Source organism: Citrus sinensis, chromosome 8 (genome assembly GCF_022201045.2).
Source record: "Citrus sinensis cultivar Valencia sweet orange chromosome 8, DVS_A1.0, whole genome shotgun sequence".
In the NCBI taxonomy this organism is placed as follows: Eukaryota; Viridiplantae; Streptophyta; class Magnoliopsida; order Sapindales; family Rutaceae; genus Citrus; species Citrus sinensis.
Genome location: NC_068563.1, coordinates 29,080,221 through 29,092,242, shown reverse-complemented (window position 1 = coordinate 29,092,242; position 12,022 = coordinate 29,080,221). Strand labels below are relative to the sequence as shown.

General features: G+C 34.7%; 1 protein-coding gene across 5 annotated transcripts; it reads right to left on the bottom strand.

The window, feature by feature from the left end:
• Positions 1–1,251: 1,251 nt before the first annotated feature.
• LOC102622616 (telomere repeat-binding protein 5) lies at positions 1,252–7,011 on the bottom strand. Of its 5 annotated transcripts, none has more exons than XM_006488281.4 (10): positions 6,858–7,011; positions 5,313–5,488; positions 4,346–5,222; positions 4,017–4,241; positions 3,849–3,911; positions 3,665–3,744; positions 3,049–3,290; positions 2,562–2,879; positions 2,302–2,365; positions 1,252–1,684 (listed from the first exon to the last, which is right to left on the bottom strand). In XM_006488281.4, the coding sequence occupies exons 2-10, from the start codon at positions 5,391–5,393 to the stop codon at positions 1,514–1,516; spliced, it is 2,121 nt and encodes a 706-aa protein (XP_006488344.1). In that variant the 5' UTR covers positions 5,394–5,488; positions 6,858–7,011; the 3' UTR covers positions 1,252–1,513. The 5 variants fall into 5 exon arrangements, with proteins under 5 accessions (XP_006488344.1, XP_052288121.1, XP_052288122.1 ...); XM_052432161.1 differs by having other exon boundaries at positions 4,017–4,226; XM_052432162.1 differs by having other exon boundaries at positions 4,367–5,222.
• Between the last annotated feature and the right edge of the window lie 5,011 nt (positions 7,012–12,022).

The window sequence follows — 12,022 nt, the reverse complement described above, 5'->3', positions numbered from 1 at the left end:
TTAATGGCATTTCTCACCACTTGCTCAATGAATACGTAATCTTCTTTTTTGCTCCTTATTTGATGCTCTACATAAATTTTTATTTTACTACAATATTTTCTACATGGAAATCCCACTTTCATGGATATTTTTTTAAAATCTTTTTGTTGAAATTTCTAGATAAGTGCCGATGACATATAATAAAGTCATAAAGATATATATATTAATATTAGGATCATAAATGGGTTAGATTCAAATAAATAATAAAATTTTCGTATTTGTATCAATTGGATCATTAATTCAAATTTTATCTATATGCGGAACATTAAAATTTTCTATTACAAGTCACATTTTTTCTTCTAATATTTTGCAAAAGGAAAATATTATCAAAAGAAATCGTATATTTTGATTATTTAATGCTGTAACCATATTACTACTAGTCCTTTGAAATTAGGAACTAAAAATAAAACTAGGCTAATGGAATGACCAAAAAACATTGACATACCCAGTTTTGTTAAATTCAGCATAATGGCCTCCCCCTTCGCATGGTTGAAAGAGATCCTCTAATTTTTTATTTTATTTTATTTCTTTTAAAGAATAGCATATGAACTCTGTTAATCATTGTTTGTACAAAGAAGCTAGATTCTAACCTCCACCCTAATTGTTCGGTAAAAGCACAAAGAGAATAATAAACATTAAAAAATTTGTAATTAACTTTTAATCACATGCAACCACGTGCCTACCACTTAGAAAATTTTCCCTTTTCTTAACATAGGCCATGCCCATAACCCAATTTTTTGCCTTCATTGTATTGTCTTTTAATAAATTAGCAGCATGCTCGAGTCCTACAACTACAGGACTCATGATTTAGGTGAGCCTTGTAGAGCTGAATGCATCCGATCCAATAAAGATTCCATTGCAATTGGAGCTTCCTTTCTGACAATGTTCAGTTTGTTAACAACTATCAAGAACTTGAAAATCTCAGTTCTTTGTCCGTTAAGAGTTGGCTTATTCTTCTTCTTCCTTTTTTTTTTTTTTAAGTTTTAGTTGCTGCGTATTCTTTAAGGCAACAAATACACAGGCTCTTCAAGTATAACACTTGCTTAGAATTCAGTAAAGCAGATTGAGAGAACGAGAGAACAAAACATTCACAAATGACACTAGTAACCAAGCAATGGAGGGGGAGTACAATCACTATAATTTTTTTATTAAGAAAAATGAAGAGAGAACTGTGTTAAAAAAAAAAAAAAAAAAAGCAACCAAATTTTCATGTCGACGAATTGAATTCCGTTAGCAAGCTCTTATTCCGTCAGTCATTTACAGACGCCAGGCCTCTCTCCATACGCCGGAAAAGAATCAATGGCGCGAGCGAAGTAACATATTACATAGATATACCTTCATACTTCTATTCCTTTCACAACTTTTTACATAACCAAAATACAGGGGGAAAAAAGGGGAAATAATAGTAATAATAAATCGTCAATCCTTCACTAAACCAATCTGTCGGTTTTGCGAAACATGTAACGACAGTTTCTCAAAGGAGAAGGCAAGTTTCAGGCTGCTGCTTGAATTGTTGTTTCGCTTGCTGCTGAGTCCAGTAAGCATGGGCAGTCAGGACCCTGTCAAGGAGTTCTTGTGGCACAGGTTCTCCTCGCCTTTGCTGCGGGGATATTCTTGCCGTGTGCACTAGTGTTTTCCACTTATCCTGGACAAACCCAAAGAGGAGAAACCATCAAAACTGAAACTAAAATAATGTGACAACCAACATTTAATCAACAACCCACATCAAGAAGATTACAAAAGAATACAGCTAGCCTAATCACTACGAGCTGATAAATAAATAAAAGTTTTATATTATAAGCAAAAACAGAAAGGGAAAAGGCGGGCTAATGCCATTTGACAAAAAGAGGCATGTAAGAGAAGAATGGGGAACAAAAGGTATACAGGACAAGTCAGTGTAAAATGAGATTTCAGGAGATTCCTTGTGGGACAGTTGTTGTATTTACAGATAAAGCTAAAAGTTTTAATAACAAGGCTATGAAGACCATCTAATCATTTACCTGTGGCACAAGCAACTATATGCCTTAATAGAATAACATTTCTGCTCTTGTGGGTCCAAGACATAAAGTAGCCTTTTGAATTTTAAAAACAGATTTAAAAATACAACAGTCAGGGAACAATCAAACAATTTCATCGAAGTTACAGCCCCATAAATTACAGTAGAATTAAATAGAAGAACGATTGGGCAGGAAAGGGTAAACTTTTTGAGGGAAAAAAAAATGTATTTGAATAAAGAAAGAAAATGAGAAATGCTCTACTTGCCTTCAAATCCACATAAGTTCGATGCTTGGCGTTATCAAAAGCTCGCAGTTTAACATCACGCCATCTGTGGATCAAAGAAAACATTAGAACCCCATCTGTAACAAAGTTGAGTCAGTTGGCTGGTAGTTCCAAAATTACAATTCAAAGCAAGTGATCCCTATAAAATTTTCCTCGGGTATCATTCCAGAATAATCCAAGATTGGCAAATATCTAATCACTTTGTCACGTCTTACAAGCAAAAATATAGCATTTCAACAAACCTTCCAGTCCCAAGTTTCTCAACAGCTTGAACAAGAGCTTCAACTTCAGCAACAGAGAAAGGTCGACGAATTCGGCGTTGCACTATTTCGGATCGCTTGGATTTCCGGTGCACTGGAACCACAGCCAGTGCCTCCACACTCATTGCTGGAACAGTTACCAGTGCTTTAGAGTCCTTTGTGCTTTTGTCTATTGACATGTCAGTAGGAGAGGGTGCTGAATCATGATCACTTTCAATAAAGTTGACAGCATTGGCCATTTGCAGCTCAGGCACAGCATCACAAGTTCCCTGGTGAACAACACCTGGAGCGGGTGGATACCTTGTACAAAGAGAATTAATATAAGCTTGAGTTACCTATATTTCTTCACGTTTGACCTAGATTCTTGCCTCTAGAGGCTGATAACTTAAAATGAAGAAAACAAACATTGCAAAATTAGCTACATGAGAAATCAAGTTTGTGGGGGGGTGTAGAAGCAAATTCCTAATACCTGGCAAGAGGCTGAGGTGCATTGGAGGGAAGCATAAAGGGAGAATCTCCACTGCACAATGGTGGGGGAGTTCGTGAAGTCTTAGGCTCCAGGCTAAAACCCAAAACATCCTTCTGGTTATCATGAGAAATCCCGGTCTGAAGTAGCGTTTTGTTGTCATCTTTGACCTTCTTTCCTTGAAGAAGTACGCCAACGCGTAATCCGCCTCCAAGAATAGCATTCACTGCCTCCATAACCCTCCTCTAAGAAACAATCGCGGGTATCAAAGAAATGAGAATGCATTGAAGAAACCAAGTTGTTGATGAATGAAGCCCATCAATCAAATGGCAAATTGCAATAGATGCTATCCTTCACCATGTTGAGTATATAGAAACAAAGCATGCATGTATACAAATATATCAAAATACACAGGTGTACCACATAAATTATGATTCTTCAAAACCAAAAAATAAAGACATGCAGACATCATCCTTCAGTCAGCCAAAATGACAAGAAAGCAAGGAATGGAAGAAGACTAGATGTAGAACAATCTCTAAGCATCATCAACCAATATGTTTTGACACCGAAGTAACTGCCAACTGCATTATCAAGATCATCAAAATCCAAGACCGTATACCTTCAGAGAACCAACAGTTGCAGTCTCTGGTAGTTCAATAAAAAGCTCTGGCACCCTGAAAGACTTGATCCTAAGTTTCACTGGGCAAAAGGAAAGACATCTTCGTGTAAGAATATCTTTGAATGTCATACAACAATCAATTCAAAGATGTTCAAATGAATCACTCCATCAAAGGCTCTCATACCGTGAGAATCCCTAGATTGAAATGATGTGTGTGAACCTGCCACTGAAGATGATGCGCCAGTCACTGCATAACAATTTAGAATTGATCAAAGACTGCAGGTAGCAGTAAAGCTAAATCCAAATATAATAAATCATCAAAACTTAAGAAAAAGCATGTATCTTAATATACCTTCATGCATCTTTGCACACAAAGCAGAAACATCTCCATTGATGCATCTCTCAGGTGAAACACAAATACCCTCACTACGAATTTTTCGATCATAATTTGGTACTGAGCTACAGTTAAAAAGTCTCCTTTTCTTGATTGGATAATTCCGTTCAGATCTTATACTTCTGTAATAGCTATTCCTATTATGGTAAACAGTCTTTAGATCACCATCTGAAACCATCAGAACTTCCATTTATAAGATAACAATAGTCAGATTAGTGAATCATGTTTAAAATACTGCAATATAATCTCAAAATAAGGAGAGACAAAATGATGAAGGAGCCACTTACTATCACAAATTAGCCACTTACCAGTATTGGAAAGTGTTGCATCCTTCAATTTTGGAGCTACTTTCCAATATTTAGATGCCAATATTTTCCTTATTCTTCTGTCCCCAATACGTGGTGCTGGCCTAAAGGACCTTTTGGTGGTGTTAGGGTGAGTACACCCTGAGGAATTTTCGTCATCATCTCTACTAACTACATTTACATAATCCTGGCTAGCAGGAAAAGAAATATGGGGACTGTGGTCCCCGCACAAAGGCGCCTTGGCACTACTATCTGAACTAACTGCAGGAGGTTTCCCATCCCAAACCAATGGATCCTCAAAACTGCACCCATCAGCCCTAGTACCAAGTTGCACCTTTGCAGTCTTATGTGACTCATCTTTCATAAACTTATTAGTTTCGGCCTCTACTTTACAGTTACCATACCCCATGTACCCAGATGGACCCACCTCTACTTTGCTAGCTAAAGTTCCCATTTCATTCTTGGGTTTGCCATTCACCAACTTCTGATCACCAAACCCCTCAGAGCAATCAGAAGTTGTTATTACTGAGGCAAATCCAGGATGGGCATCAGCCTGTTGACATGATGGTGGCTTAAGACTACATTTCTGATCATGAGCTTGTGAGACAAGATCAGAGACAAAGAATCCCCTATCACAGCTCCCTTGATCACATGTTTCTACTTTCAATTGTTTGTTTTCGTCCTGCATTGCTTTTTGCTCAATCTCTTTTGCAACTGCAGACTGATCTTCATCACTAGGTGTGTTACTGGAACTAGGAGTACATTGTTTCTCAAGCAATAACTTTCCAGCTACGGTGGCCAATAAGTCAAATGCACACATTTGATTGTCTTCAGCTCTTTTCTTGAACGAACACCTCTTCTGGAAAAAATGATTGTCATGGATCAGCAGAAGGAAAACACAGAAGTGCAGAAATAAATTGGGCCAGACAAGCATAGTTGAATATATTACCCTAGCTGATCTGGTGGCTCGAGGTGTATAAGGCACCTGATAGCCATTAAATCCGTAATCTAACCTTTTCTGCAACACCATATCTCAAAGATCACACCAAGAACAATTCAGCAAACAGCATTCTTAATTTATTTTCCAATAATGGTGCACCACGGAAATCTTAAACCCACAAACCCCTGAAATAGTACCCAGGGAAATATTAGCGTAAAAGTTTTCATGCCTTACAGAAAATGTAGAAGTGACAACATATTTACACCCGAAACTGCTTCTATATATTAAATTATAAGCATCAATGTACCATATCATACAATAGACCAAATTTCAATCTCCTAAATGGTAAATAAAATAGAACGGCATAAATCAGTCAAAATCCTTCCATTTGCACAGAAAACGGTTTCAAAATTTGATAATTACTACCAATTCTAGGGCCTTAATTTGATTAAAAGAAAACAACCAAGACAAATTCATCGACACACACCAAATTTCACATAGAAACCTATTTCCGCAACTACCACCAGATCCACATGATCTGACCTTCTAAAACCAAAATCACTAAAACCCAATACAATAATCAATAAGATAAACCTCAAAAACACAAAATTGAGTGAAAATTATATGCAGATGCACATATGGGTAACTAACTAGAGGTGCATAAAAACCATTAAAAACCAAAAATTCTATTAAAAAAAAAACTCCTTCAAATATATGAAATTTTCTCAAAAAGATAAAACCTAAACCACAACAAAACCCCGAAACAGAGAAGGATCCAAGCATAGAATCCATAGAATTATTCCAGACTTGAAAGACAAAAATTAGGGATAATTTGGCCAGTTTGCAATCAAATTACGAAAAAAGGAAAGTGATCTAAAACCCTGAACAAAGATCGATCTCCAAAACTCAACAGCAAATTAAAAAAAAAGTTTTAAAAAGTGTAAAGCTTAGTCATTTGTTAAAAAATGTTGAGTATTTAATATAAAATATTTGGTGAAATATTGAATTATCCGTCAAATCCCAGATCGAACCCATGAAAAAGTCCCAATTGGGGTCTAAAAACAAAATCAACAATAAAATCCCAAAACATCAACCAATTTCGCAAAAGAAGATGAAATGAAAAATTAAAAACAATAAAAAAATAAAATAAGAATAAACATTTTGGTGCCAAAAGTAGTTGGAAGCAGGGCATTTCGGGGTTTAAATTTCCTTTTAATTGAATTTTTCCGGCACCCAAACACAATTGTCACCCGAAAAAAAACAAAAACAACAACATTATTTTAAATTACAAAAAAAAAAATCCAGCCAAAAAAACTCACAGCAGTTCAAATTCCTCACCTCTGAAAGCAATTTATCGTTCAAACGGGAAGCCTTTAAGCGAAATTGGCAGAAATGAAAAGATCGGATAATTGAAAAAGAGAAATCAATTCGCTCAATTTCTTTCCAAATCCAAAACCTTCCCTCATTTTCTAACCCATATTTTCCCGAGAAACAAACAAACAAACAAAACAAGGAAACAAATCCACGTTTTAAACTCAACCCATCAAAATTTACCTTCTCAATTCCTCTCTTCAATAAACAAAAATTCTCTCTTTTTAATTCTTTTTCTTTTGTCTCTCTCTCTCTCTCACCGATCACCAAAACCCTCTGAAAACCACCCAACAATTTGCTTAAACCCCAGCACTTATACCATTGACCCTTGTCACCGAGCCTATCGGTAAACACCCATTTCGCTACTGGCTATTGCCGGTTTCCATTAAACCACCTTAAGACCGGTTCTTCCTAATTTGGTGACCCTCCAATTTTTCCTTTGTGCTCCGATTCTGCCACGTGGAAGGTTGCTGTATCCTGTGGCCATGTATCGCCTTCCACAATCGAAAAAAACGTTGGGTCACAAAGATACCGAATTTTTGTACTTTATTTATTTTTACCTTAATATTTGGTAGAATCTAGGGATGTGCACTTAGCACTCAAAATTTTGTATGAATTAGGCATCTTTTGTTTTTTGGTTCACGGTCACACAAAAGTTTGGTACAAATATATGTAGCACAGAAGCTCAATCTTATTTTGCTGATTATAAAATGTGAATGTATATGTAATTGTCAGCAATTCAATATTGATTGTGAAAATTTCATGCTAAATTGTTGTGAATCATATAAAAATTTCACCCACAAATATTCGTGACGTATGTATCCACATTGTATTATGAGTTTTATTATTATATTCTTCACTTTATTTGTAGAATCTCGTTGTTGTATATCAAAATTTTGTTAAGAAATAGGGGATTAGAGGACAATATTAAGTTCAATAAAAATTGGACGTATAAATCAAGGTCTTAATTTGTACTCATGCGCAAATTATGGGCTTCAACCACGTTAAAGTACAAATATTAAGGTCAATTTTGGATAAGTTTGAGGAAAAACCATCATTTTTACTATTCAAACCGATTTCTTTTTTTAATTACTAGTAGAATCACACTTAAAGACGTTGGAGAAAATTAAAAATAAATAAACACGCTCAATTAATAAAATAAATAAATAAACTTGTTCAATTAATCGTGCTAGAGATTTACCGCACGTTTAATTTAAGGACGAGGACAGGGGAAGTTACCGCATACAACTGAAAACTCGCAAGCCAACGCCAGCGGGGCAGTTACATAACCATCACGTGGCAAACAGATCTGATACCAATATTTTATTCTTTTATCAGATGGCGGAGATTCTCAGCCCAGATCTACAGGGGATCTGATGTCCTAATGGGCTAATACACAAAATTACAGGGGCGTTTACGTCATTTAAGCTTACATTTTTCATCGTAGATGGTAGGTTGATTGAAGCAGTTGTTAACTTGTTATCCCGATAAGCATGTTTCGTACTTTTTTCAGTTGTAGCAAGTATTTGTAGCCATATGTTTTTGTGCCACGTTGGATCCTGTAGAAGACAAGTTTTATGACGTGGCAAAGAGAAAGGTTCCTATTGGCGGCTTTTTGGTCAGTATTATCAGGACGCTTTTTTTTCCTTTTTTAATTTTTGGGTGGTATTTGTGCGTGTTGCGGTGGTTTTAAATTTTAAAACTTTTTAAAATTTTGAAACGAAAGGGAGCGCAGACTAGCCTAGGGACAGGTGGTGCTATCATTAACAGTGACGGCGTGAGGGGAATCTCCGTTTGGGATGGAAGGTCCGACGGCAGGGTTGCGTCTCACGTGGCAAGTCAAGGATAAGAATCGTCAACGGCGTTATGTTCGGGGATAAGGCGCATGGGGCTTGTGGTGGGTCCGACGCTAGTGGGGGGCCCCATATTGGATTATTCGTTTTTTAAGGTGTAAAAAATTTTCGGTTCTTAATTTTTTTAAATGAAAAAAAGACTAGTAATTAATAAATGAAGCGAGCGTCTTATTTGATTGACACGTGGCCAAAGGTCCGAAGTTATGGGTTAACCGAAATAGAAAAATATGTTGGAAGTTTATTTGTATTCATTTTACGTGTTATTATTATTTTGCGTTGTGGATGGGATTTATTCAATTCTCTGAACCACAAAAGGCCATTATTCTTTTACCGATTCTTTGGTAAGTGGTAGTTATGTCCACTAGGTGAAAGAAAATTCTGAATAGAAATGAGATTAATTTGGATATTAGCCATAACTTTATTGACGTTATTTTTTTTTATATTATTTAATTTATTGAATAGTTGTTTTTAATTGAACCAACAAAATGGATAATCAACTTGATTGATTCACTTAATTATATATTGGAAGAATCTTGTTTTGTATAGCAAATTCGTGTTTTCTTTCGCGATAGGAATGATCGTTTACTTAAAAAATTGAATTAGTTCGAACCATAGACTTTCTAATTTGTGTAATCATGTGTTCTATCATTGCACTTCATTAAACCACTCACCAAACGCCCTTAGAACAACATCTAAGTCATTGATTAGGATGAAATTCTGTTTTTAACTCTTAATATTATTCAAATCATCCTCAAGCCAACAATTTGGGTCAAATCTTTTAATCTAATTATAGTAGTGCATGTTAAAGAACTCTTTGAAAAGATAAATTATACAATATATTTATAAAGTTGTTATACTATATATAATTGGTCATTTATCATATTATCTCATTAGCCATTTTCATGTGGTGAATTTCTCTTTTTTATTAACATATTTTCAGATTTATATAAATAAAAAAATTTCATGTGGTGAATTATATGAGTTTCACACGTGAGCCACATTAGGTCAAATGCAAACTTTGTATACTAATAATATTAAAGTGTAATAGATGACACAGAGCAAGTAAAGACTGTCATCGTTGTTTTTTTTGTCCCAATCTCTTTTTGCCTTAAAGCGCCAATAACAAGATCAATTTTATTTTTTTTTGAAAAAAATAATGTCATTTTTGTAACCTTATCACAAATAATATAAATTTTTTTTATAGGGTTGGTTAGTTTATAGTTAAACATAAATGATTTAGTGGATAATTTATCCCACCACATAGATCAACAAATATTACATATAAATATTTTTTTATCTAATACCGAAACCGTCGGTTAAATAAATAACGCACTATAATGTAAGTAATGTCCCTCATTACATCATTGATAAATAATTATCATTTGACGTGTCAATCTATATATATTATATACTTCCACTGTACTCACAGAGTGTGAAGGGGACTAATTACGACAGAAAATCTCTCACTTTTAGTGCAAAAATTAGACAGAGTATACGGTTGGCAAAACCGAAGGCTAAGGTGAAATCAAAATTCCATATAAATTAATCAATCATTAATTGGTCGGCCGCTAAATGCGAATATATCTGCAAGTGTTGCAAGGGCATGACTTCTTCATAGACTTGTTGCATCGATTAAGTTAAAATGAACTATGATTATGATTAAATGAAAAAAAAAAGTTTATTGATATCTTTGCTTTTTCCAAATCTGTGATGAACAGTTACAGTTTATGCACCGCAGCAAATGAACTAACAATTATTACTTGATACTGGTAGATAATGGTTCAATATAAGCCCCATAACAATTTACAAGTTGGGTATTTAATAAATAATCTCTCAATATAAAGCCAACCTAAAAGAAAACAAATTCTACAGTGATAAAATGACCTATAAAATTAAATGCACAAGGATATTTTCACTAAAATAAACAGAATCGGTAAGCACGCAAAATTTAGTCAGTTAATGGAATTTTTTAATGACAAAGAATATTCAGTTTTATTTTGAAAGGAGTTGATATCTCCTCGTGATTGCAGTTTAACTCTGTATATTTGTATAATAGCATGCAGCTTTGATCTCAAAATAAAGAAATAAACATGCATGTTTTTCTATTTAATTATTTAATCGTTAATTTTTATTTGAACTTGAAATAATTAATTTTTAATCCATCACAAACATAGATTTGGGAGATTAATGACATATGTACTGATTGGTCCTTATCATGGAAGAAAAGTTACCTTCATTTGGTCGTTTGATCATCCATATATAATGAAAAAAAAAATTGCATATACAATTATTATTATTATATATAGTTATTAAGTTAAATATAGACAGTTTGGAGATCACAGTTTAATGAAGTTTATTATTAGAGTTCCAGCTCATCAGTTATGAAGATGGGGCAACCAGACATAACATGCAAGATGTTAGAAGATAGAAATAGGGGTAGGGGAGCCTGTTAGTGTTACTACCAATGTGAACTCCGGCTCATTTGAGCCTGTTAAGTGTCAACGAAAGTTACAAATAATTATGCTAATTTCATTGTTGCGTTATTCCAGAGCTAGCTCTTTCATGCCATAAAAATTTTCACCTTCTTTTTATCTTGCACATCTTTATTAATTCCTTATTATATCTAATCTAATAACCCACCAACTTATCAAATAATAATAATAATATAATAATAATAACCCACAATCATTTCCCATCTGTCAAAATTAAAATATTTTTTAAAACCCACGAAACCCCGTTTATACGCATGCATGTTTTGATCATGAATGCATTGAAATGAAACGTTAAGAACAACGAGCAAGCCAGCTACCTTTATAGCAGTACCACGCGTACTAATACGACAATCTCTGGTTTGCCTTGTAAGCTTTTGCAGGCTTGGCTGGATGGAGAGAGAAAGAGAGAGAGAGAGAGAGAGAGAGAGAAAAGATAAATAACTACACGCACACACATAAAAACTCCCCAAGAAAGCTGGAAAGGGGCGGCATTTGTTGTCTATTAGATTGAATGCATGAGACTAGATTTTGCATTGCATGCAGCAGAATGGAGGTAGAATAAATACGTATGACTCCATTAAACTTTTTAGAAGCCAACTCTATTAAATTTGTACTGCAGATTTGTTGTTTTCTTTTGTCTTTCTGAGGTTAAAAAGTAAGTACAGTACAAATTGTAGGAGCTGAGAATGGTCTGATTAATTTGCATGAGATGGCTAAGTGACATATGTGCCACCATGTTGACTCGTGCACAGCCAGCTAATCTTTTCATGCTGGCTGTCATCGATGGGGCACCACAACAATCCGCAGGACAAAATACAAAAAAAAAAAAAAAACACACACATATATGGGTAAAGGAGAAAATTCCCCGCTTCCCCCCGGACCCCGAAAAACTACACCTCCACCGTATTAAAAATTAACAGTTATATCGTATTATTATTATAATTGTTGTTGTTATTATTAGAGTAGTGTTTAGCGTAAAGAAAGATGAGATAAATTTATCCTC

What these genes read in the sequence shown, in the direction of transcription:
- LOC102622616 (XM_006488281.4), bottom strand. Translation starts at nt 5,393, where the DNA reads ATGGTGTTGCAGAAAAGGTTAGATTACGGATTTAATGGCTATCAGGTG. An exon ending in GAGCCACCAGATCAGCTAGG is followed by an intron (nt 5,223 to 5,312) that starts GTAATATATTCA and finishes CATTTTTTCCAG; the next exon opens with AAGAGGTGTTCGTTCAAGAA. An exon ending in GAGAAACTTGGGACTGGAAG is followed by an intron (nt 2,366 to 2,561) that starts GTTTGTTGAAAT and finishes TTTGATCCACAG; the next exon opens with ATGGCGTGATGTTAAACTGC.